General features: G+C 37.9%; 1 protein-coding gene across 2 annotated transcripts in view; it reads left to right on the top strand.

The window, feature by feature from the left end:
* LOC126412342 (rho GTPase-activating protein 10) overlaps positions 1 to 22,411 on the top strand; it is a 571,369-nt gene that overhangs the window by 515,328 nt on the left and 33,630 nt on the right. For both annotated transcript variants that reach the window (XM_050081890.1, XM_050081891.1), the window contains 4 exons: positions 2,273 to 2,375; positions 5,500 to 5,724; positions 8,131 to 8,236; positions 20,477 to 20,636. In XM_050081890.1, the coding sequence (XP_049937847.1) occupies positions 2,273 to 2,375; positions 5,500 to 5,724; positions 8,131 to 8,236; positions 20,477 to 20,636 (594 nt within the window). The remainder of the gene's footprint in view (positions 1 to 2,272; positions 2,376 to 5,499; positions 5,725 to 8,130; positions 8,237 to 20,476; positions 20,637 to 22,411) is intronic.

Raw genomic sequence — 22,411 nt, 5'->3', positions numbered from 1 at the left:
TGCCTTGTCACTGAATAGAATCTGGTTGAGGATGTTACAATTTTAATCTGTTTCAAACAAATCCTAGCACATGTCCATGTGCTCTCCCAGATTTTCATCGTGTAACTGAGGAAGAATCTGCAGATTGAACACTGTTTTTTTCAGTGTGTGTTCTAATACTTTGTCTCATGGAGTGTGGGTGTCCAGTTCCACCTACGATTGTTTCGTGGAACTTGGACATGCATTCAGTGCATGTTCTAATGTTTTCAACTTGGTCAGCAGAGTTATGTGGGTGGCCTTGTCTGGGCTCATTCTTAAGTGTACTAGTGCGCTAAACTCGTTCACTAATCATTGAATTGTCTTACCAGTTTGTCCAGGTTTATGGAATTGGCGATCAAATCTCATCCAAATTTCACCATGTGGTAACCTCTGCAACCACCATGTCACAGTGACTATCCTCTCCTGCACAGTTGGCATCTCATTTGTTCTGGTATCTGTAACTACAGAACACAAGTTTAGGAGTGCCATGAAGCCAACCCACTGTTTTCAGCAACAACTGCAACTTTTACATCTGCAGTGCACTGGTGTATACACCTTACCCCCTCCACCAATGTTTGCTACAAAATCGATATTTAATTTCTGGACACCCTTTCCATGTAATCTGTCGCCATGAGAAAATCTGAGAGATTAGAATATTAGTGACAGATTCTTTGGTTATCAGTTCATTGTCAGTTTGATGAGGTTCGTGGGCATTGTGTGTATTGAAAAAATTACTCCAAATCAATCCATCCAAATTTCTAAACATTTTCATATACATCAATATAAGAACCTGAGATGCAGACAGCTCCTGCATATTGCTGCTCTACATCTACTTGTATGCAGTCTGCCACTGAAGAATCATACTAGTGATAGGCATTTTGAGAACTGTCTCTGAAAAGTCGAGTCGGTATAAGAGGATCGCGGACAGCTAACAGAGCTGTTGCCAGCTTCCAGCTGCAGGAGAAAATGATAGTCATCTGCATAGCCCCGCTGTAGAGATGTTTACAAAATAGTATTATGTTATTGGTTGAGGTACGTGCACGAAGCTGTAGTGCCCAGCCGACTGCTGCTGTCAACGTTCTGCTTAACACCAGCTAGAATGTAGTCTTTGTACTTGCCTCTGAGGAGAGATTTTAATGCAATAAAGCTGACTTTTAGGTTGGTGGTATGAGCCCTAGTGGTGAAGGATTTGAGATTTGGCCAGCAAATCTTCAAGCTCTGTTCCAGTGTCTCCTGGAAAAACATCACATTTTACCTTGGGAAGGGGAGGGAGGGCATTATTTTATCTCTCATGCTGTTGTTCATATGCTATCATCATTACTTGCAGTAGTATTTTTAGTCATTTTCTTCAATCATTGTGCTATCTACATTGATAACATTTAGTAATATGCAATTTATTCTGAGGATGCATTCATGAAACCAGTTTATAAGGGTTTCTCATTGTTGTTGCTGTGGTAGAATTTGGAACTGCTAGACAGTAGTCAATAAATCTGAACTGATCACAGTATGCCCAGTTTACTTTTTTTCTCCTCTGTTGTTTAGCGTATAATGAAAGCAATATAGGCTAAAATCTGTAGAATTTTCAAAACTCTTCAGGTGACACACAAAGAAATTTCCCACTGAAGCACATTTATATTTCATAATATATTACAGCAAAATTGATACTAATCATTAAATTCCTTACTTTTCATCCTTGCTGCAATGAAATAATGAAGACATCTATTTCCCCCTGCCCCTCCCCCCCCCCCCCCCCCCCCCTCCTCTCTCTGTCTCTCTCTATCTCTCTCCATGTATTGCTTAGTCTGTCCCTGTTAGTTTTGGGAATGGTTGATAAAAAAATCTTTACCTCTGAACATTACATTTCTTAATTAAGTATTAAATTTACTAAAACTCAGCAAATACACTGTGAATATGAAGCATAACACATTGAAAAATCTTATTACACTTTTAAGATTTTGAATATTGACCTTGTCTTATCTGAATTTGCAAAATTTTACACATTGCAATTACAACACATTTCATGCCAATGCATGTGTAGACTGTCCCGTGTATCTTGACATTTTCATATCAAACAGTAACAAGTGTTTATTTAGGTGGTGGCTGCCTAACCGTTTAAATTGTAGTGTCTTTCTATTCACTCTTTCCATGTTAGTGTTTCATAGTTGCAGCATGCTTGAGCTTGCATGATGTAGCAAAGAGTTTCTCCTTATACAAATGAATAGTTTGACTCATTAAAATTTTTGTTGGGTTTCAGACATATTCAGTACCTGGTAAATCATCAAAATCTGAAGAAACATCTCTAGACGAAACAGGGTTTAGATTTGTCAGCAAGTGTATTGAAGTTCTGGAGAAAAGAGGTCAGTAAGACACCGTGGATGATTTTTATGAAGTTTCTGTGCCATATTTCAATTGTAGACCATAAAAAAATTATTCATTGTTGAAATATTAAGGCACATAAATTTGAACCTGAACATTATTATAATTTAAGAGCAAAGATAACAATGAATAGTAGAGGCATGGAGTCACCTCAACTGTTTCATTAGTTATTACCTTTGTTGCTAAGATATTTACATTATATCAGGCATTTCCATTACCACTTTCAACATAAAATTCCTATTTCTCTGTGAAAATAATAAAAAAATTATATATGATTCTTGTAATAGAGATTTTCTTGTGTATTTAGTACATTTTTGAAGAAATATAACTTTAGAATACCACAAGACTACATTCCATTAACATATAAATGTCGAAATTTGTTAAATACCAGAAAATATTACTGCATGGTACAGCTTTTTAGGTGTCAGTATGTTGCTTACACTCAGTTGAGAGATCTCAAGATCAATGAAAACACACTGTATTATGGTAACACCAAGCAGTGAAATTGCTTTAGAATTATACAGAAACATGTAACATTATTGAAATTCCCATACAGGACCATTCATTGTGTCTGTACAGGCAGCTTCTGTAGTGGTTCTGACTCTGTGTTGTGTTCATTTAGCACACAATAATCAAGTCACAGAGAAGCAATGTGTCACAGTGAACACATTTGGGTTTCATTACACGTGGCCTGATCATTGGTAGATAAGAAACTGGCAAAAAAGTGTCTGGGAGTTGAATGTCACCTGCAGATCATTTTGCAGCTGTAGAGAAGGTTCCAGGAGAAAATAAACATTCAGGGGTAGTATGTGTACATGTTCTACCAAGTGGGGCAACCTATCACAGGCATTGTTATCCTACCTTTTATACCAGAAAATGTCCAAGCAGCCTCTGAGTCTTACATCTTCAATCAGCATGTATATCATTAGTTTTGAGAGGTTACTCTTTATGCACTTGAGACCTACTACATTCATTTTTCTTGCACAGAGGCACTGCCCAGTTTGGGCAAATGAAATGTCTTTTCCCATATGACAGCTCAGGACTGTGATGAAGTTGCTGTTTGTGGATAAGTTACAGTTTAGTCTGGAGAATGATTCTTGCCCTCTGTTCATGTCATATTCCCCTTAGACACATCACAATTCTGCTAGTATTGTGGAAAGGGGCTGATGTGGTGACATAGGGATGCTCTTTTGAGTTAGCATCATATTGCAAGCACATATTCTGCTGCATATGATTCCTGAGTGTTCTGTTTGTGGTGGCTGAAGCCTGTAGATATGATTTTGTGCATCCTTTTCATGATGCTAGATTCAATCTGATTTACGATAATGTTTGAACATGCAGGCCTGGATTAGTGAGTGAGTATCTACAACATTTAGAGTCAGGTGCCATGGTGTACCAAATTTCTTATTGGGACTACAATCAGATTTGGCTGTGCATATAACTTCTAAGATGAAGGTCTGTTGTCCTAAATCTGTCAGAACTAACAGTTGCTGGAATCCAGGAGTTTGTCCAGTAGTAGGAGGTGTTACCTAAAGCCAAGCTGGATGATCTGTAATCTTCTGTCAATATCCCATTCTCGAGTTATTGTTTTTTATATCTGATGGATGGCCAAGTGCAATGTGTCCATTTGTGGCTCTGTACATTGGGAACTATGTGGCTATAACAGTCATCATATTTCATAAACTGTTAAGATGTAGAAACAAGATATTTTGCAAATGATAGCACGCAAAGAGGCACATAAGTTGTATGGCAAATACTCAAAACTTTTTTATCCTCTGAGATATGGAAGTAACTTGGCCCCAGCAGTGAGAGTTCAGCAGAACAGAACATTTAAACACATCGGTAGCATTTCAGGAAAACACAGGAGCCTCATTTAAACACATTCTCAGCACCTGGGGAGCGATTGAGTGTGACAAGTTAACTTCTTCACAGCAGTCAGAGGGTTAATATCTAGCTTCTCAGTTTCTATAAAAATTATTCTCATATTTAAAATATTTAAGACGTGAGATGGACTTTTACCCAGCGGCTGCCAAAATAGGGGCAGCTGGATAAGGGATGACACTCGTACAAATGGTATTTAAATTGTTGATGTAAATATTTTATGAAATCTTCATAGGCTGACCTAATATTTAATAAAAAGAGCAGAGAACAGCTCCACATGTATATGAGTGCTGGATATTGAAAGCAGTAACAAAATTTAAAGAAAACTTTTTGAGGTCAATAATATAATATTATTATGCTCCACATCTTGGAAAGTTTTGGCATTCATTCTCGATGCACAGGTGACATTTAATGCCTAATAAATTATTTAGAAAGTTGTTAAATGGCCCTTTGAATATCTTCAAATGATATTTATGCTTTTTGTGCGCTTAAAAAAGAATAACTTATGTTCATTATTATTATTATTATTATTATTATTATTATTATTATTATTATTATTTCTCATAAACATACTGCAAATTGACAACCTGTTTAACCAGACATGTTTCACTTTGATTAACAAAGTATGCTCAGAGTTTGTGCTATAAATAACTACATAATAATTTTGTTCTGTAGATTATTATAGACAGAAGACATAGTTTATCTAGTGAATTACATATTTTACATAATTGTTGTTGTGGGATTTTAGTTAATTTTCAGCTTCTTACAACAAGCTAGAGTTAAATTTGCCCTGTGTACATTCAGGAGTTTTGTTTCATCAAAGTGGTCGTCAGAAAACTAGAAGAAATTGTACCTGTGCTGTACGCTGAGTAAATTCAGGTCTAGTGTATCTTGATAATGAAAGGAGAAACCAGTTGTAATCTGAACATGGAAAAAGAAGCCAAACAGTGTAGAAAATTTTTAAAATACATCATCTATTAGCAATATTGTTTTTAAATATATAGTTATCACGAGAAAAGAATCTATTATGTGCTGGTAATGTTAGCAGTGTGATCATTGAGGTTACTTTATTAACAGAAGTGAAATTTATCTGCCAAAATAATTTTTTTTCTATTTGCAGTAGGCTTGTAATAATAATAATAATAATAATAATAATAATAGCTGCTGAGAAAGATGAACACCAAAACAGAGTAACTGATGCATTTATTACTTAATATCTTTTAGGTTTGGAGGAAACAGGTCTGTACCGTATGGTGGGCCTCAACTCGAAGGTAACGAAGTTATTGCAGATGTGCTTAGACAAGAGAAAACCTGAAAGACTACAGGCACTGGATGATGAATCTGAATGGGAGAGTAAAACTATCACTAGTGCCCTCAAGACTTATCTTCGCAACCTACCAGAACCATTGATGACATTCCGTCACCATAACGCTTTTGTTGCTGCTGCGAGTAAGTGATGCTTAATTATCTTAACAGTTTTTTTACTGAAATTATGCTCTGAAAGAAAGAAGAAATGGAATTAAATTTTATGATTTGATTAATACTGATCACATTGTATGAATAAAATATCAGAATCGCGTTTGCTAGAAATTACTTCTACATAATAGCAAATCAATTTGTGGGGTTGATTTTATAAACAATGTATTAACACATCATGGTTGCTCATATAGACCAAAAAATTAAACTCTGGGAGTAAGAAAAGAAAGCACGAGTGTTTATGAAGGTGTAAAACTCTTAGCAAAGAAGAAAGGGGGGTAATAAGAGAAAAAGTTTTGCGAGATATAAGTTATTTGTGATCTAAATTATGATAGAGAAGTTAGTACTGCCAAATGAAATTAAGCTTTTTCAAAAAACAACTTATTACCATCTGCTATGCTTCTGTCTCAAACGATGTGCCCCTTAGATGTCTGCAGTACAACTCATTGCAGAAAATCTGTAATGTATTAAGAAATGTTGTTAAAGCAGTCAAGAGTCTTTAATTTTTTTTCATGTTAGATGGGTCATATTCATTGTAACACACCACAGTGTCAAACACGTCAGTATATTTACAAATAAGAGACATTTTCTTCATGAAAATATGGCCTCATGCTGGCCATTTTCATAACTGGATTTTTATGTTTTAATCTTAATATACAACAAAAATTAGATAAATGTAAACCACACACATACATACTGCATACTACTCGTGCTTGACAGTAGCCCCAGAATGAAATCAAGATGTGAGATATAGTTTGTATAGTGTCACGAAAGCGACAAGTAGGTGTTCATATCACTTTCTTCAAATAAGAGGATAGGTATCCTCCTGACATTACTGAGAAATGAATCTTTTTTGTTGATTTGTTTTCTGTTTATTGTGGGTAAATCGAACCGAAACTTGTTGGGCACCCCCAGTTACGTGCCACAGATTTTTTAGAGAAAGATTTTCAGAAAACAGTAAGAGAAAACAATAAATGAGTGTTTGCAGAGGGTGTGTTAATATCGCTATGAACTAATAAAAAGTGAAATAGAGAATATATGTACACCCTATATTGACTTCGTATTATTTACTTATGTAACCACTGTTGTTCATACCGTTCTTTCATGATTTTTTGAGATAGAAACTGTTCATTGCTGATGTACAGTTTATTGGGAAAAACTAGAAATATATTTGTATTTGCACATAATAATAAAAAACATTTCATTCAACATCGAATGATTCATTGTGTACATGAAATGGCAAAAGTTGATGCATAACAAAATTATTCATTCTTCTGAGTAAGTCATTGATTAACATCTCTTAAAATTATGCATAAGTGCTTTGCTACTATTGCGTTTGGTGTTTTTCTTCCACAGAACATTTCATATTCTGTATTTAACTACAACATTCCTTTAATGTGTAGAAAGGGTTTTTTAGAAGAAATTTCATAAGTCAAAACTTTAACTTAAGTGTGGGAAGAGTCATTACTGTACTGGGATGAGTGAGTTGACAAATTTTAATTCTGCATGTTGCGGACTCTTTTCATAGGGTGTTGCTTTGTGTCTGCTGATGTAAGTTTTTCTTTATTAGTATTATTGTACTGATGCAAAACTGTTTATATATTTGGATGCAGTCATTAAACAAACAACATAGCTTGTAGGAAAGCAATCAATTTTTGAAAATATAATGTAAAAGTATAGATGAAAATTCTATTCACCAAGAGGTGAAAGGAGAACACACATATAACGGTATTTTAAGTTTGCAAGCTCTCAGAGCCAGTGGCTCCTCCTTCTGGCAGAAGGGTCGAAGGGGAAGGAAGATGGGTGAAGGGAAAAAAAAAAAAGCCAGTGTGGTCCCCTACAATTAGTCTTTCCTTCTCATCTCGCCTGGGAAATCTCCCCTGACCCAAGGTTGCGAGCATCTTTTCCGAACTCTACCCCTTTCTCTAAACCTCACCAGTCCTTTTCCTTCTTCCCCTCTTGCTTCTGTTCAACCCTTCTCCCAGCAGGAGGAGCCACTTGCTCCAAAAGCTTGCAAACTCATATACCTTTATATGTGTGTTTTCTTGCTGCTGGTTGGTAAATATAGCTTCTAGAATATACATGTTTATACTTTTATAAACTATTTTAGCAGTACTATATGGTTACACATTCCTGAGCATAACTGTTTTGATTTTTAAGTCATGGTTAGTAGTTAATAATTCTAACATTAAAATTACAAAATTGATACTTTCAATGTAAAATAATGATAGTGTATTTGCTTCCTGTTTTTTCCATTTTCTCAGGTATCTATAACTTTTTTACCTTCTGCTCCCTATCTTAGACAAAAGAAACTTTCATCTTCACTCTTCTATCTCACTTTTCATTGATTTGTACAAATTATTTTTTCCTGTATTTCAGAACAAGAAACAAAAAGTCAAAGAGTGAATGATGTACATACACTGGTTCATCGACTACCACAAATGAACTTTGACATGCTCAACATGCTTGTCAGGCACCTGAAAAAGTAAGTGCTTGTGATGTTATTTTGTGTTCAAACACAAATGTATGGCTAATGTCGATGTATGCAGTGTCAGAACTTTGCTTGTGAAAGAAAAAACACTGTTACCTTGGTCATAAGCTTTTTCCCTTGAATATTCAACCATGATGCAGCTGTGTATGCTAGGGTGGTGTAGCTCATTTACAAAGTATCTCATAGTCGTTTTTTTTTTTTTTAACTTAATGCACTTCTGCCCTTTAAAATTGCACAGTAGGGGGGAAAGGAAATAACATTTTTTTTACTTGTGCAAAACGCACGCGCATGCACCCACGCATGTACTCCGCTGCTCGACTCGCTACGGCTCACATCGTTACCATTGCTCGCGCACGCCTTTGTTCCAACCACAAGTCATGGCAGGACGCAAGGGCAACAAGTTGGCAGCCGTGCTGGATCTCTTCATCAATGCTTTGGGGAGTGCCCGCGGCCGCAGACGACAGCAGAAGCCGAAGTGCAAGCAGCGGTCACTGGAACGTGTCCAGTGCTACAAGTGCCAGCAGTTGGGGCATGTGGCGGGTGTCTGTCGGAACGCAGTCACGTGTTTAAAATGCGCGGCGGCACACGACACCCGTAACTGCCCCAAACCACGCGGAGCAGCCAGCAGATGCGCAAACTTCGGTGGTCCTCACGCCACCAAATCGCGTAGCTGCAGCTACCGCAAGGAATTTCGTCGGCAGCACACCACACCACGTTCTGAGGCGCCTGCCGCCAAGTCGGCCGCACTGCCTCCCCGCTCCGGCGAGGGGCGTGCCTCGTGCCGCGTCGAAGCGGCCACTGACCAAGCGCTGGCCGACTTACAAGCAGCCATTGCGGCCGAAAGGGCCGTAACGAAGTATGAACTCATGGCTGTCCACCGACAGCTTCAACAGCTGCGGGAGGAGCTGTGGCTTCTGAAGAAGGCGCCGCCTGTCCCTGCTCCTGCCACCCCTGTGAGGCAGCCAGTGGGGGTAGACGCCGCCACCCAGACGTCCACAGACTCGCCTCCTGCAGTAATGCAAGCGGCGTCTCGCATGGAAATCGACGTCGGGACGCCTGCGCTGTCTTCTTCCCTGGTGACAGACGCAGAAGAATCAACCAAGGAAGAGATGCCGACCGCTTCTTCGCAAGCTGAAGAAGCGGAAATCGACGAAGGGCTGCCCCTCCCGCTCCCAGACGAGCGGAGTGTGCAGCCATTCCTGAAGAAGATCGTGGCGTCGCTGAAGGACGGGACATACCCTCACGGGGACAACCCATACCCCTTCACGCCGGCGCATGCGAAACCACCACTCCCTCATGAACCGTGTGACCTTCACCACATGCGTGGCATGTTGCGCGAGGCGGTGACGAGGAAGGAGCTGATATTGCTGAACAGCCGCCCCATCTTCACCCCTTCGGACTGGGAGAACATCTACCAGGCCACAGAGAAGTGGATGAAGGAAGAGTGGCGCACCGGCAGGCGTCAGTCTGCCCCAGAAGACCTAGCAGCCATCAACTACTTCGCTAGTTTAAACACAGCGGGGTAGCCAGAGGCCCATTCCAACGAGAGGCCACATATGACAACAGAGCTGATAAAGGAGGAATAGCAGCACTGCTGCTTAGCCTCCCCCATCTCCGGACATAGGATGTCCTTGATTTTAGCGAGACGAGACGAGACTTGTGCAAAAGCTCAATGGATAAAAGAATTAGTCACCCCAGAGCTCACATGCGCTCTCTCTCTCTCTCTCTCTCTCTCTCTCTCTCTCTCTCACACACACACACACACACACACACACACACACACACACACACACGTGAATCATTATGCCTTTATGGATGCCGCAGTTATTGAGTCATGTACTCGACTGCTTGTACACTGCCTGACTGCCTGTATGTGAGCACAGTGCAGTAACAATCAATGAGATGTTTATGTTTCAAGCAGACTTTGTAAATAAACATGGGCAAATTTAAGGACATGACAAAGGCAAGAAGAGGCAATCATGTTTCGCCATGCCTGTGACCATATGGTGTGAAATGTCTGACACGTATCACAGCTTGTGAATTAAAAATCTCTTCCAAACATGACAAGAATTGCTGCAGGCAGTGAATGAAGATCCATTCCAACCTGTTAGCAAGAGAACATTGTAACAGGAACGGCATGCAATGAGCATGTGGAGTTGGTCACCTCATAAGAGGTCTTTTCTCACACAGGCACATAAAGATGACAGCAGCAGAGTTCATTGGGCTAGAAGAATGTGTGACTGATTTTCTGAGCACTCCTCCACCCTATTACAGCTTGACTGGCCTGCGGAGCCACCTACCTTGAACGAAACAGAAAATCTGTGGGACATGGTGGAACAGTGTAATTAACAATTCCTATAAACCAGATTATTTCCACAGAGGTCGAGTACTAACTGCCTTTCACCTGCTTCGTTCAGTAACCCAAATATTTATTTGAGGACACTCCTCAGAGACATGAAGTGGAGTAATGTATACAGTGCTCATGGTATGGACAAAAAATACAAACTTTTATTAACAAAGTCCGTACCTTATTTGTTTACTGTTTTCCCACAAAAAAAACCCAGACTAGACCAAAGTCTGCAAGGAAGCAATGGATTATTAAAGGAATAAAGATATCTTGTGAAACAGAAAGCAAACTGTATTTATCAGTCAAAAACATTTCTGATGTTGATGGGACAGCTCATTGCAAGACATACTGTAAAATATTAAACATCGTAATAAGGACATCAAAGCAAATGCATAACGAGAAAAAGATTATCACTTCAGATAGCAAAACAAAAACAATAAGCAACACAGTGAAGGATGAGACTGGTAGAAACAGACACGAAGAGGAGCAGATAGCATTAAGAGTAAAGATTATGTTGGTAACAGATATGGACTATGTTACAAAATGTTTTCATTTATTTCATAACTATTACTGAAAAGGTGAGGTTGTCAGCTTCAGTAGATGATGCCACGGAATACCCCAGACCATTATTTGTGATTAACTTCAGTAGTATGAATATGACCCTCACTACACTAGTAGAAGGAATGTCCACCATAGAATCTGTAAAATCAAAAAAAGAATATAGTGGTTATGATAAAATACAAACAAAGTTAATTCCATAGAATGCTTCGGAGTTTACTAACATGTTAACTTACCTGTGTAACATGTCGTTTATCAGTGGAACATTACCTGAATGGTTAAAATATGTTGATGTTAAACCATTGTTTAAGAAAGGAGATACAGAAATACTGCCAAATTTCCATCCAATTTCACTTTTGCCAGCATTCTTCAAAATTTTATAAAAGTATTAGGTCATCAGCTTATCAATCATTTGACAGAAAATAAGATATTGTCAGAGTCACAGTTCAGATTTCTCAAGGGTTCTGATACTGAGAAGCCTATCTACACATATAGCAAGAATGTACTTAATTCATTGGACAATAAGTTACAGGATGCTGGTATATTTTGTGATCTGTGAAAGGCACCTGACTGTGTAAATCATGATATCCTTTTAAGTAAATTATAAAATAATTATGTAACAGGAAATGTTGCAAGATGATTCACATCCTATATCTCAGGACAGGAAACAAGGATGTCATTAAGAAAAAGACATGTATTAAGCTATCAGGCACCATTATCTTCTCTCTGCTACTACCAATTACAACCACTACAGACTAAACCTCTGTCTGCTCAAATGATGCTACAAGAAACTGTCAATACATGTCACTAAGAACAGCTATGTAGAAGAACTGGGAACTAATTGTATGTGGTGGCTCACAAGGTTGCATCTTGGAGCCCCTTACTTTTTTTGTATGTATTAATGACCTTTCATCTATAACATTACCAGATGACCAGTTTATTTTGTTTGCAGGTGATGCAAACATAGCAGAAAATAGCCAAACAAGTATTGTCTTAGAAAGTTTGGTTAATGAAATTTTCATGGGCATTAATAAATGGTTCCTAGCCAATTGTTTGTCACTAAACTTAAAAAAAAAAAAACACACTGCGTGCAGTTCAGAACCTGTAACAGAGTTTCCCCTGTATAGGGCTACACCTGAACTAAAATATGATGAGAAGCAGATAGACAAAGTTGCATGTGTTAAATTATTGCGATTGCAGTGTGATAATAAATTCAACTAGGAGGAGCATACTACTGGGCTGTTGAAGTGCCTCAGCAAAGCTCTATTTGCAATGTGAATGTCATCAGACATGGATGATGTAAAAATAAAAATGCTGGAATACTACACACACTTTCGTTCCATAATTTCATACGGCATTACTCATCAATCCAAGCTAAAGTTTTATGGGACCAAAACTGTATAATAACAATTGTGTGTGGTGCGAACTCAGGAATATCCTTCAGAGGCCCGTTAAGGAATTAGGGGTATTAACTACTGTTTCTCAATGTATTTATTCCTTAATGAAATTTGTCATTAAAATATATCTCCTTTTAAAACCAAAAGTTCAGTTCATGGAGTCATTATTACTAATAAGAATTATCTTCACAAAGATTTAAATTTACTTACTTCGGTCCAGAAAAGCGTCCATTGATACGGAAAAACATTTTGAGTAACTTGCGAGCAGCTATAAAAAGTTTAACTCCTAATGAAGTTTGATGTGTATATGTTAAGAGTATTGCCAAATAATGTTAGTACAAACTGACTTACATACAAATTCAGTGCAATAGTGCAATCATTGTTAATAAGTTCTGTAAAATAATTTTTCTATTTGATTATACTCGGCTACAATAATCTAAGAATTGTCAGAAGCACGCCTCACAGGGAAATGGTCCAGTTCAACATGTCAAAACTTCCCCTGAATTTTTTTTGCATGGATCAGATGTGTTAACCACTGTGCCATCTGAACATAGTGGTCATTGCAACTGCAAAGACTACCCTAGCATGCCTCCCAACAGACCCAAATTCTCAACTTAGCCACGCACTACTGATGTAGTGCCCCTTGCCCATTATCCTCATTACTCGCGGCATTTTGCCAATTCCTGCAGGCGTTTTCCCATTGGTCTTGATTCATAGTGGCTGCAGGATAAAAATATATAATTAAGATGAGAATGGCCAATGTTCATTTCAGTGTGGATGCATCACCACATCCAGACTCTTAATCACAAGTGAGATGAATGTTACTGATTTCCAGGCTTCTTTGACCTGCTTAAGTAGATTTAGGAAATTATATGGAAAAGGAAAATACAAAATTATGAAGTTTACTTCGAATAAATGTGCAGAGGAGATGTCATTAATAGGTAATACTGTAGAGAAATTTGTAGCTAACATGAAGGTTTTTGTTATCCCCTAAAAGCTGCGTATAAAGCCAATCAGTCAGAATTCTAGTAAGAACTGTGTGCAAATGGCACTTTTTCATTTCGAGCGATAAAAGGCATGGACACTTTGCAGTTGGGGAATACTACATCATATCATATATACAACAATGGTTCTTTTAATCAATGTAGAAACACATGTAAAAATGGGAGAAAATAATTCATTGTGTTTGTTGGACTCTTGGTCTTTGCATCACAACACCTCTGTCATTAAGAGGATGATAAAAAGACTGTTAACATAATTTGAATTCCACCAGGAACTAATAGCGTGAATCAGACTCTCGATAAAAAAAATTTTTATCTCTGTAAAGCATTTTTTGATAAACTGTCAGACAGTATAATTTCTGGTAGCTTTTTATCATTTCAGGTTTATCAGTGAAACAATATTGTTAAACTTAAGTTGTTACTAAATTGTTGGTTTGCCTCACAACATTTTATGAATTTGATAAAGTATGCCTGGTACACTGCACGGTATGCAGAACAAAGGCCATGACCATTTCGTACTCCATCCCAATTTTGTCTAAATGAGACTAGTAATTACCATGAAGTGCTTGAATCCATTTATTTCTCTTTTATCATTGTGCCTGGTGTGAGGAAAATACAGTATTTATTCCCATCATCCAATAGACAATGCACATTTTTGTGATGACTACATGGAACAAACAAGGATCTGTTTCTTTCTTAATAAAATATACATTATTCAAAAATTGTCATAAGAACTGTGCTGCAGGGATTGTTATAAAATATTTCATGTCAACAAATTAAAGTCCCAATTGATGGAAGTTGTAATGCAACATCATACACTGCCTTGATTGTCTTTCCTCTACAAGTCATTTGTGTGACAATTATATACACAACAGTTTAGCTCTCGATATGGACTGCAAAAATTATTTATGACATATTCTTCCTGTGTAAAAATTTTAGGGTAAGTTTTGACATGTTGGATTGGACCATTCTCTTGTCAGTATATTGAACATTGACACATTTTGTGACAAGTTAATTACCTTGGAAAATTTTTTGGTTTATTCCACATCCATGAGAACTATTTCATTGGAACCTGTAGAAGATACATTAGCATATTTGTTTTTCCTTATAAATACTTATTGCATATATTTGTGTTTCTGACATGTTCTACATTGTGGAGAATCTTCTCACTACGGATCTGTTTGTTGTTGTTGTGGTCTTCAGTCCTGAGACTGGTTTGATGCAGCTCTCCATGCTACTCTATCCTGTGCAAGCTTTTTCATCTCCCAGTACCTACTGCAACCTACATCCTTCTGAATCTGCTTAGTGTATTCATCTCTTGGTCTCCCTCTACGATTTTTACCCTCCACGCTGCCCTCCAATACTAAATTGGTGATCCCTTGATGCCTCAGAACATGTCCTACCAACCGATCCCTTCTTCTGGTCTGGTCTATTGGAGCAAAAAGTACATCTAATCTAATCTAATGTGTTGTGTTTTAGTGTCAATGGCTAGATTAAAGCACCCTTGGAAAGTGTGATACGTGCCTGTTGTATTAGTTGAAGAAAAACTGTTGTGTTTCACTCATGTCATAATTGATGTTATCATTTGTTGGGATTAAGACGATATTGCTGTATTCTTCATGTAGATTCTCAAATTTTTGGGAAATGGAAATACAAAGAAAATTTCCTGTCTTGGTACCACAGATGAAATGTCAATGAGAGATCACTTGTTGGTTCCATTATATATACAACTGGAGCAATATTGAGATTAGAACACCATGTTATTTTTAAAAAAATTCTATTTCTAGGACAAATACCTTCTGCTGCTTCCATATGTTATGATTTAATTGTGATTGAACAGTACAATACTTAGTCATATGTCATTAAGCAATTACAAATATTGTTTATCCAAGATACAATGAGATTACTACAGCATACTGCATAAACAAGTATTTTAGTGTCAAAAATTAGAAGACAAAGAAGAAGAAGCATCAGCTTATAGAGTAGTGATAGGCCATACGCTCTCTGTGGCGAACTCATGGTGTTGCTTGAGTGAAAAAATATTGAAATCTGGTTATTTGGGCAAACAGAGGTGGTAACTATCTTGTTTTTACAGGGTTTTGAGTTATATTCTATACATCATTGTTAGAACTTGAACATTAAAGAAATAAGAGACCATTGTTGGCCATTTGCCTTTGGAGACAGAGTAAAACAAATTCTCAAAATATCTTGTTTATTTTGCAGAAGCATCACTAGACTTTCCCCATCATACTTTTAACTGTGCAATGATGAAGTAGTGACTGGTTTTGTGATGTTTTTAATGATTGTATAACAGTTGGAATATTGCTTGCAGAGGCTTTATTCCCTAAATTCTTTGTTTAGTGTGGAGGATGTTCTTTTTAACTTAATCAATGGGGTCATCTTTTTGCACTGGTCGAATAAGACCACCTTAGGCGCAGATATGTATCAATAACATTCCACCTTAAAATCGAACAGTGGGTACTGTAGGTTGAAATAGTGACAATGTAATTAAAAGATAGATCGCTGCTTACAATAAAAGATGACTCATTAAGTTGCAGACAGGCACAATTAAGAGGCACTTACCCATTATCTTTCAGCCACAGCCTTCATCAGAAAATGAAAGAGAGACACATACACACATTCATTCACACAAACAAGCACATCTCTGGGCAGAGCAACTGCTGGAGATGATGGTTGAGAGAGAGAGAGAGAGAGAGAGAGAGAGAGAGAGAGAGAGAGAGAGAGAGAGAGAGAGAGACAGAGAGACAGAGAGAGAGAGAGAGAGAGAGAGAGTGTGTGTGTGTGTGTGTGTGTGTGTGTGTGTGTGTGTGTGTGTTTCTGATGAAAGATGTGGCTGAAAGCTGATGTGTAAGTGTCTTTTAATTGTGTCTGCCTGCAACTGAATGGGTCATCCTTATGGTAAATAACAATCTATATTTTCCTTATGTTGTTGAAATTTCACCTTATTTACCACAGCTAACCCCGTCTCATTAAATAGTGGTTCTTGAAGAATGTAGTTCAATCTTAACTACAAACTATGTTAATATTTTGAAAAATGAAGTTTCTATTGTAACTGTAGGTCTAAATAAACAGCAATGTCATTGCATTCCACTTTCCATCAGCTAGCAGAGGCAATATATCTATTGAATGTTCCTTATGCACTTGTTGCATTAATTTTCTGTGAAAAACCCAAGTGTTGAATTCACCACCAGGAGTGCAACTAAGTGTCAAAGTACTAATGGAATTATACAGACAGATGTAACTGATATAGTAGTGCCCACTGTGGCCAGAGATTAAAGTGGCACTAACAATGAAATATCACTTGCATCATCTTTGTTGTTGCACAGTGTATGGTATCATGCATATTACTATGCAGTCTTTCAGTTCAAATTGCCTACCTCTACGCACTGTTGAATGTGAATCTCATGTCATTGTTAAAGATGTTCACACAAATTCTAATTTGCACAACCCCATTGATGATTGAGTTAGCTACATTTTGTACACAGCAATATCTGACGTAACATGCACCAAGTGCAAACTCTTAGTACCCTCTAGGTGTCAATGCAGACCATTCGAATTATGCACAATAGTTTACTTAGTGGTTAAACATCACAGTAACTATGACTGTTAATGAATGAAGCTGATGAATGAGGCTACGTGATGTGAGAAAATCAAATTTTTTTACCAACTAATTTATTTGAAATTGTTTCAGTAACAGTATGTACCATACTGTATGTTGTGACGGAAACAAAGACAATGTGAGGGTTGTTACCTCATGGGGGACATTGTATTCTTGTATCACATTGGGTACTACTGCTTTGACAGTCGGTTGTTGATGGAAAAAAATGGTGAATGTTGCCAAAAGTTCACATTTTCATAGAGAATTAATGCACCAAGAACATTCATAAAACAAACCCATTATGAATGATCTGGTGGTAGTATAATATTAATAAATGATAATTAATTGAAACCCTCAGCTGCTGACAGATGATATTGACATACCTCGATGGGGACAGCTGAAAATGTATGCCCCGACCAGTACTCAAACCCGGGATCTCCTGCTTACATGGCAGATGCTCTATCCATCTGAGCCACTGAGGACACAGATGAATAGCACGACTGCAGGGACTTGTGCCTTGCACGCCTCCCATCAGACCCACATTCCCAGCTGTCCACAATCTACATATGTAATGTACCTAATAGATATTTGCCCATCCACTCATTACTCGCGCACACTAAGGTGACAATTCCCGTAAGAGTTCGAGCAACCAGTGTGCATTCGCACAGACGAAGTTCAGTGGCTGGGTAGCCTTTAACTATATATATGAAGATAGTAACTGTTCTCGAAAGAACAGATACCATTGATGACCATGCAGCTTCTCTAGAATAAATGATAATTAACTAAAACTCTCAGCTGCCGACAGGTTTTGTTGCTATACCTCGAAGTGGACAGCTGAAAATGTGTGCCCCGACCAGGACTCGAACCCGAGATCTCCTGCTTACATGGCAGACGCTATATCCATCTGAGCCACCGAGGCTGCACAGTCATCAATGGTATCTGTTCTTTCGAGAACAGTTACTATCTTCATATAATGTTAATTTATTTCTTCCAGAATTTGCATTAGTTGAGAAAAGGAATTAACTCTTTGTGGAACTTACTGACAGCAAAATTGAAAATCGGTATTGTCATTGGCATAAAGGGGAATCTTCCCTGCACCATCTTACACACTTTATTCGTATAATGGAATACAAATCACAGAATACCGTACAGACCTACTTTTAACAAGATGTAGAGATCAGTTGGCTATGCTGTGATCTAGGCAGAAACCGACCTGCTCAGGAATAATGGAGGTGTTGATGAACTTGGAATTTCGTCAAGATGAGATGCTCCTGAACTTTCCACAAGCAGCTTACAAGTGAAATTAGTTAGTATTCTTGTTAGATTTAAGTAGAGGTACATCTTGAGCAATCTTCCAGGCCACTAAATAAACTTTTTTCGGTAGACAGTTGCTAAGTAGACAATTGCTGAAAATTACATTTTCTTCAGTGCAGTGTGTGAACATATGAGGTGTGATCAAAAAGTAAAGGGAACTTCCGTTTTTTCTTGAAGAACCTTTATTTATTCATCATCAACTTTGTCAGTTAATAAAATATTCTTGGGTGTCAAGCTACATCAAGTGGTTAACTGCGCATGAGCTTTCAGCAGAGATCTCCTCTGCCATTGTCAAATGGTTGACTGTTGTGTGAATGCCACTGCTGTGCTTATATAGCTGTGGTGCCACCAGTGACATCACTGGTGTCCAGTCACACACCATATATGGAAATGTTTTGGTGGCACGACTGCTTCAGCTCCCCAATCACAGGATCCCAGACTGTACTCAGCTGCGATCCACTGTCTCTGTCGAGGGTGTTGTCTGATATTTGATCTCTGTTGCTTCATTTATTCTGGTATCCCAGAAGCTATTCGTCCATTTATTAATAATGTCGTCAAATGCAATTCGGCATCAGTTTTCCATTGCATGTTCTGTTACAGCTGACTTTTCGGGATAACGAAGGCAGAAACGTCTTTCATGTTCTGTACAGTGCTGTTCACTAGTGCAGATAGTCTGACAGACTTGAAACTGCCCACACCCATACAGTATTTTGTATGTTCCCGGTGTTCCGAAGCCTACATTGTCTTTCTCAGGCTTCATCAGTAGCAAGATCTTCGCTGGGGGCCTGTGACTGTGTCGATTTTATATTCTTTCAGATGCCGATTAATCTCCCTGTTACTGAGCTACAAAACAGTAAAAATGCAATCTTCTTCATATCATCTTCAGGGGTGTTCTGCTTTCATGGCTTACATGAAACTGCTTGTGAAATTTGTCTGTTGTTGTAACCGTTTTCCTTGAAAACTTTACCTAAATGGCTCAGTTCCCTCGGCAGGTTTTTGGCATTTGAGACGGGACCCAACATCCGGAATAATGAGAAAGACTTTGAACTCCTCAAAGGGTCATCACTGGAAGAGAGTGTTATCAAAAATCTCCTACCTCAGGCACGCGCACCAACCACATTCTACAGTCTGGCAAAGGTACACCTTATGGCCTATAGTGAGCACCATGGGATCGCAGACACTCTTCGACTTGTGTACTCTGGTACACTCTTGAGCTTTTATATTCAACAACCGAGTACTGTGTGTGTGTGTGTGTGTGTGTGTGTGTGTGTGTGTGTGTGGAAAAGATAGACGTACAACTTAAAGATTTCATGCTAGTGACTCAATACAATTTTACTTCCATATAAGGGCTACCTATCTTGAGTCACATTCCACTTCCTAATATCACATACTACTATGTGAATACCAGCGGATTGTTGATACCCTGACCTTCCAGTATTTGACAGCATATAACACATTCCCTGTGAAGCGAAAAAGATTAAGATCAAGATATCCCACTCTTATCACAGCCAGGATTTGTACTGAAAGTGAATGGAAATGCCATTGGCAACAACATTGCCCCCAAAGTACCTTAACCAAAAGAAACACCTGGATTTGACCAGCCTTGGCAGTTTGGATTACAGTGAACAACATTCGAATGGGCTGTGGAACATCTGCAGACAAACTCCACAAGTGGGGGCAAATTTTCATCACCATTTTGTGACTGTGGTCTGGGACAACAGGCAGTTACGTTGTATCAACATCTCTTGCGTGTGCATACAAGGATCCTTCTGAAGATTTCCACACAGGGATGAGTGGTGTGATAGACTGTGTAAAAGACTTTGATATTTGTCTATAGTTATTGTCATTTGTGTTCTATTGTACTTGAGATCTGTGTGGCTTGTTGATGTTATTCAAAGACTCTTCTGTATGCCAGAAGATAAATAATAATAATTTCCATTGCTTAAATTTACATTGATTTCTCATTAAAAACTTAAATGTCTAATGGACTTTATGCAGGGTTGCAGAGAAAAGTGAAAAAAATCGGATGACTGTGAGCAATCTGAGCACCTGTTTTGGGCCTACACTGTTGCGTCCTGAAGAGGAAACTGTTGCGGCCATCATGGAGACAAAGTTCTTTAATGTCGTTATTGAGATACTGATTGAGAACTATGACAAGGTGTGTAAAGTTTGATATTGACATAGTATATCCCTTTTTCCTCTCCCCTTCCTATGGTCTGCTTGTAACACAACTATTATACATGATTGCTGGTAAATCCTAGCCTTTCAAACAGGAGTCATTCAAAGAATCTAGTAATAAATTAATAATCTAACAAGAACTTGAAGTACATATTTTGAAGATCTGAATAAAATACGAATTTTCACAAACTGTCAAGTATTAATTAAGTTGTTGTTTGGAGAAGTACTCAGAATTAGTAGCATCAAATTATTGCAGTTTATGAGTAATATTTTAAAGTAAGGTAACCAGAGCTTTATTCCTTGATACACCAAGATATTGATATCTCAGTAGAAGTAATGTGAATGAAAATATTGGATTTTGCGCATCTGTAGCAAGACTTTTAATTTTCCAGTTTGTGGTGAACATAAAACATGTACCAGTAATGCATAAATAAAAATTTGTGCTGATGAAAAATTATAATGTTTTAACCTATATTAGCAGTCTTACACCTAAAAATGCAGTCTGCCTTGGATGGAATAGTTAAAAGAAGTGGTTACTCAAAAAGAACTTGGGGGGGGGGGGAGTCACTTTTAGTATCTCCTACCCTAAGTGCTGCAACAGCTCATATGTTCTGTTGACAAACTTTGCACAGGTGTTACCAAATATGATATGAAACCTGTTCAAGAGTTATTGTGGCATGTTTCCTGTGACTTGCCTTTCAAAATTATCCCAACGTTACGTAATAACCAGCTGTGTTCACTGTTGATTCCTTGATGAGATAATAAATTACTGGCCAATATTGCAGCACCAGAAGACTGTCATCATGACTTTCTGGGGGGCTGCTGTTTTAAATTTCTAAAATGATGGAGAAGCATGTGTTGCCTTTTCATATTTGATTTAACACAGTTTAGCCATGTTTTACCCCAATAACAATACACCACACTATTGAGACTCCATCACGAAAGTAAATCATATGCATGGAGTACAAACATATCCTAATGGTTTTATGAGTTGTAATTCTCTTGAGTTCTCAGTAAGAACATGTCTCTCTACAGCTGAATAGCTCATGAAGGTTTGTTAGTTTTACAACTAAGAGAGATGTGCTAATTTCCTGATGCTTGCTTTCAGTATGGAAATATATTATCATCTGTAATGGACAAATTTGGCTAGTCTTATTGTATCATCTCATTCACAACTGTTGATGTTGATTAATTCCATGCATGAGACCTGCATCAGTGTTTGTCATATGAGAGTTAACACATTATTCCTCACGAAACTGAAAGTAATATTGTCTGCTGCTGAAGTACTCTTTAGAATTGAAAACAAAATCATGGTACTAATGTACAAGTTGCATCATATTTTTGTGGGCTTCTTAAAATTGGTAGTGCGATGGTCAGAAATGATGCATGAAATCTATAACTCAAATAAAATAACTTTGTGACTGACAGATTGTGGTGGTGGAGTGCAGCATTGATAGCTTACAACCAGCCATGCCTGACGAGGCTGTGCATTGTACCTATAAGTGCACAGCATAGTGAGCACCAGATGCTTGAGAAGAACTACATGTGGCTGACACCTATCACACTACTCATTGTAATGCCAGTCACAAAGCTATTTTAAAGAAAGTATTCTACTTACACGTGAATCTTGTATTGAAATGCTGTGGCCATAATGAGATATTAATATGAAGAAATATGCTAACAGTAAAAAAAAATTTTTTTACTTACTTTTAGAATAAAGGATGTAAAATTATACTTTGAAAGTAAAGAAACAAA

The sequence above is a fragment of the Schistocerca serialis genome, chromosome 7, assembly GCF_023864345.2.
Source record: "Schistocerca serialis cubense isolate TAMUIC-IGC-003099 chromosome 7, iqSchSeri2.2, whole genome shotgun sequence".
Lineage (NCBI taxonomy): Eukaryota > Metazoa > Arthropoda > Insecta > Orthoptera > Acrididae > Schistocerca > Schistocerca serialis.
Note: the sequence above shows the minus strand (reverse complement) of the source record. Positions and strands in the feature narration are given on the sequence as shown.